Source organism: Papio anubis, chromosome 17 (genome assembly GCF_008728515.1).
Source record: "Papio anubis isolate 15944 chromosome 17, Panubis1.0, whole genome shotgun sequence".
Lineage (NCBI taxonomy): Eukaryota > Metazoa > Chordata > Mammalia > Primates > Cercopithecidae > Papio > Papio anubis.
Genome location: NC_044992.1, coordinates 66,258,686 through 66,262,486, shown reverse-complemented (window position 1 = coordinate 66,262,486; position 3,801 = coordinate 66,258,686). Strand labels below are relative to the sequence as shown.

Sequence of the window (3,801 nt, the reverse complement as noted above, 5' to 3'; positions counted from 1 at the left end):
GAGTCTTTTGCTCACTAGTGTAGACCATGTCTGCTTATACAGACAAAGGAAGACGTCATCAGCCGACCATCGTTTAGGTTCCAGGGATGCCACACCCAAGACCCCTATGAGGCAGCTGGTTCCCACGAGTCCTCCTGGTCAAGGAGGGCCATGCCGAGGAGTCCTCACCTACTTTTCCATTCAGCAGATACTTATGGGAGCTTCTGGTGTATCAGACACTGACCTGGCATTGGAGTCCAGCTGTGAACACCCATGCGAGGAGCTCTGTTTACATTGAGCCCATATTCCAGGTGGGGGATAGAAAAGATAAACAAATGCACAAATACATGAATAAGTTCCAGAAGAAATATAAGAGTCAGAGATGAAAAGAGTCACAGAATAAAATAAGAGAAGTGGGGTGACTGCTTTGCAGGAGCTGAGGGGTCTGTTATGAAGTCCCTCTAATAGGCGCTGAGCAAGCAGGGATCAGGAGAAAGGAGAGGTGAGCGCCGGGGTCCCTGGAAGAGGACTCCCTTTTAGGGGTGACTCCCTGAGGCAGAGAGAGGAGCAGGTGCACATGTCCTGCCAGGGGCAGACACCTCCCTGGGTCAGGTGGCTCCAGGGCCTCCAGACAGCATTTCCTGTCTCCTCCCCAGCCTAGGCAGGAAATCATGCACCAACTTTGGATGACTAAGTCCTCTGAGGCAGTGGGACATCAGGACACCATGCCTCCATTCACCCATTCATCCGTTCAACAGCCAGTTTGTTAAATTGCATTTGGCAGACCCTGGAATAATAGCGGGCGCAGCAGTGAATGAGACAAGAGGCTGCCCCTGCTCTCAAGGGGTGGCCAGTCTAGATGGGAGCAGACATTGACCCGCCAACAGAAAGACTGAGGAAGACAAGAGGGAAGTGTGAAATGGGTCATGAGGACCCCTAAAAGGGGAGCCACCATAACCCAGGAAGGTCAAGGAACACGCAGGCAAACCTGTCAGCTGGAGCCAGGCAGAGGAGTGGGAGGTTGAGGGTCTGGACAAAGGTCCGAGTCGGGAGGGCGGCGGCACCACGGTGAACCTGGATCCAGGAGGCTGGGGACACCTACCAGGCGCTGGGGGCTGCCAGGACCTGTGTGCTGAGGTCAGGTCAGGTGGGTGCCATCCTGTGACAGCAGGAGCCATTGGGAGGTGAGCAGCGCCTCCCCAGGGCCACGTGTGTGTGTCAGGGATCACGCTGCTGATTCTGGGGAGAATGGAAGGGCTGGGTATGAGCAGAAGAGGAGACCAGGTCAGCCCATGGCGGAGCTGGGATACTTCAAAGCCAGGCCCAAGCCAGATCTGAACACTGGGCAAATTGGAAGCCCTGGGATTGCACTGGGCTAACGACAGTCCCATGATGTGAGTCTGGGGGCATCAGCACCAATGACCCCAGTGCACACTGTGTCCCTGAGAGTGTAAATGGAGGGAGGACAGGGTGGGTCGAGGGTTCAGGGACCCCTTCATGGTGCCAGGTACACCCAGACTCCCCTGTCACTCTCCACTCAGCCTTATGGCTATGTGCACATACCGGTGCTATTGACTCTGATAGGAAGGAAGGAACGGAAATCTGTAGGAGGGTTGGGAGAGTCAAGGAATATGCTTAAAGCATGAGAAGGTGTAGAAGGGGTGATGCCCTCTGGGACAGACAGGAGGCAAACCCTGCACCTGACCTGCCTTCTTGCCCTTTCCAGGGTAGACACCCTAAGTCCATCACGTCAGGAGAACCAGCCATGTTGAGTGTGGACAGACCTGGGTCTCCGCCTCCTGGGAAGGCCTGTCCCCCATGTCTGCTCCCTGGGGAAGCCCCTGGCCATCACAGTAGACCCAGGATAGACACCAGCAGCCGCTGCTCATGACAAGCTGTCCTCTCAGTCACCAAACCGCCCTCTGTGTGCCCTGGGGTGTGTGCTGGCTCAGTCGCAGCCTCATATTGACCACAAAGTCCCACTTCAGCATCTTCACGCGTCTGAACTCTCTGTCTCTCTCTTCTCAGTTCTCTGCCCTGATTCTCACTGGGGCGTGGATTTCGGCAAGAAGACAAGATGGAAAAGGAGAGTCTCGGGTGGGTGATGCTGCTCTGTGTCTAGGTCTGGGGGCAGGGGCACAAGAAGAAAACTCCCCAAGCCTGTGGGATTTTAACCTACTTGGGGACTCAGCACCAAAAAGGGACATGCAGATGGTGTCTGGGTTCATAGTGCTAACTTCTGAGGCCAGAAGAAGAGCTGGGGGTCTTAGGGGCAGAGCTCTCGGCGGGGACCTAGCTGAAGATTAAGGGACACAGCCTCTCTCTGGTCACCTCCAAAGCTGAAGAAGATGGCAGATTTAGCTTCCAACCACAAGATTGTCCATCCTGACCAGGAAGTGACATGTCACGGAGGGTGGAGCAGCCCCTGTGGTAGGAAATGGCCCGGCTTGGCTCTGCCTTCTGCTGTGTGAGTGACACACTGAAGCCAGAAGCTGTGGGCTGTGGGGAAGTGGCTGCATTCCCACCCAAGGGACCCTGGACTTTGCCAGACTTCGGAGTTGAGAGGAGCCACTAGCACCATCCCAGAGCTGTCAGCACCAGCCTCAGCCCAGGCGGCTCTCTCCCTGAGCTTCCTGCACCCTGATCCTCTCCAGCCTCAGACCTGAGACAGGGCTGGACAAGGAAGCAGAGAGCAGAAGAAAAGCAGAAGCAAAGCTCAGATCTGCTGGGACGAGGCTCCATTTTGTCTCCTCCTGGGGTCTTGCACAGTGGCAGGTGACATCCGTGTTACAGGAATGACTGCCAGGACCTGGGCCTCATGGCGGCCTTCAGCTCTGCTCCTCCTGCTTGTCCCAGGTGAGTGGTCTGGCCCTGGACTCAGGGAGTTCTGTCCTGAGTGGGAGAGGGCAGGGCGGGCTGCAGGTAGTGGAGTAGCGGTCACAGAGGGGAGCAGGGGTGGGGAGAGGGGAGGAGGGCAGAGGAGCATCCAAGAGCGGTCAGCAGCTGCCTCCCCAGGGGACAGCAGGCCGCAGGGCACATCGCAGGGGAAGCCTGTTTCTCTGTGCCTGAGACAGGAAGCCCTGGTGGGAGGTGATGCTGTGACTGTCGTTGCCAAAGTTATCAAATCACACATTTTATCTGGGACGATCACACACGCAGTCGCACTCACACACACAGTCACACACACATGCAGTCACACTCACACAGCCACACTCACATGCACACACAGGCCTGCACACATCCAGTGTTTCCCTAGCCTGGCCTTTCCAGTCTCCATGGAAACTTCCCACGCCCTTCCCGCCTTTGCACAGAGGGAGCCTCTGACCCTCAGTTCCTGCTCCTGGGTGGATAAAGCCTGCCTGCCTGCCATTGGCTTCTCCACACTCCCAGGGTCCATGAGGGCCTGACACCGGGGCACCCCGGACCAGGCCCCTCTGGTAAGGAGACGGGCTTGTATTTTTCAGGCTGTTTTGCTCTGAGAGGCCCCAGCACCGTGGACGGCCCCGTGGGGGGATCCCTGAGCGTGCAGTGTTGGTATGAGGAGAAATACAAGACTCTCAACAAATACTGGTGCAGACCACCACGGGTTTTCCTATGTGACAAGATTGTGGAGACCGAAGGGCCAGCAGGAAAAATGAACGGCCGAGTGTCCATCAGGGACAGTCCTGAAAACCTCAGCTTCACAGTGACCTTGGAGAACCTCACAGAGGAGGACACAGGCATATACTGGTGTGGGGTGGATATACCGTTGTTCCAAGACTTTCAGGATCCCATAGTCCAGGTTGAGGTGTCCGTGTTCCCAGGTGAGCCCCTCCTTCCCTC

At 56.5% G+C, this 3,801-nt stretch overlaps 1 protein-coding gene across 1 annotated transcript in view; it reads left to right on the top strand.

Moving 5' to 3' along the window:
• The first annotated feature begins 2,390 nt into the window (after nt 1–2,390).
• CD300C (CD300c molecule) overlaps nt 2,391–3,801 on the top strand; it is a 3,382-nt gene continuing 1,971 nt past the window's right edge. The window contains exons 1-2 of the mRNA XM_031657744.1: nt 2,391–2,835; nt 3,444–3,782. Of these exons, the coding sequence (XP_031513604.1) occupies nt 2,775–2,835; nt 3,444–3,782 (400 nt within the window). The 5' untranslated portion in view covers nt 2,391–2,774. The remainder of the gene's footprint in view (nt 2,836–3,443; nt 3,783–3,801) is intronic.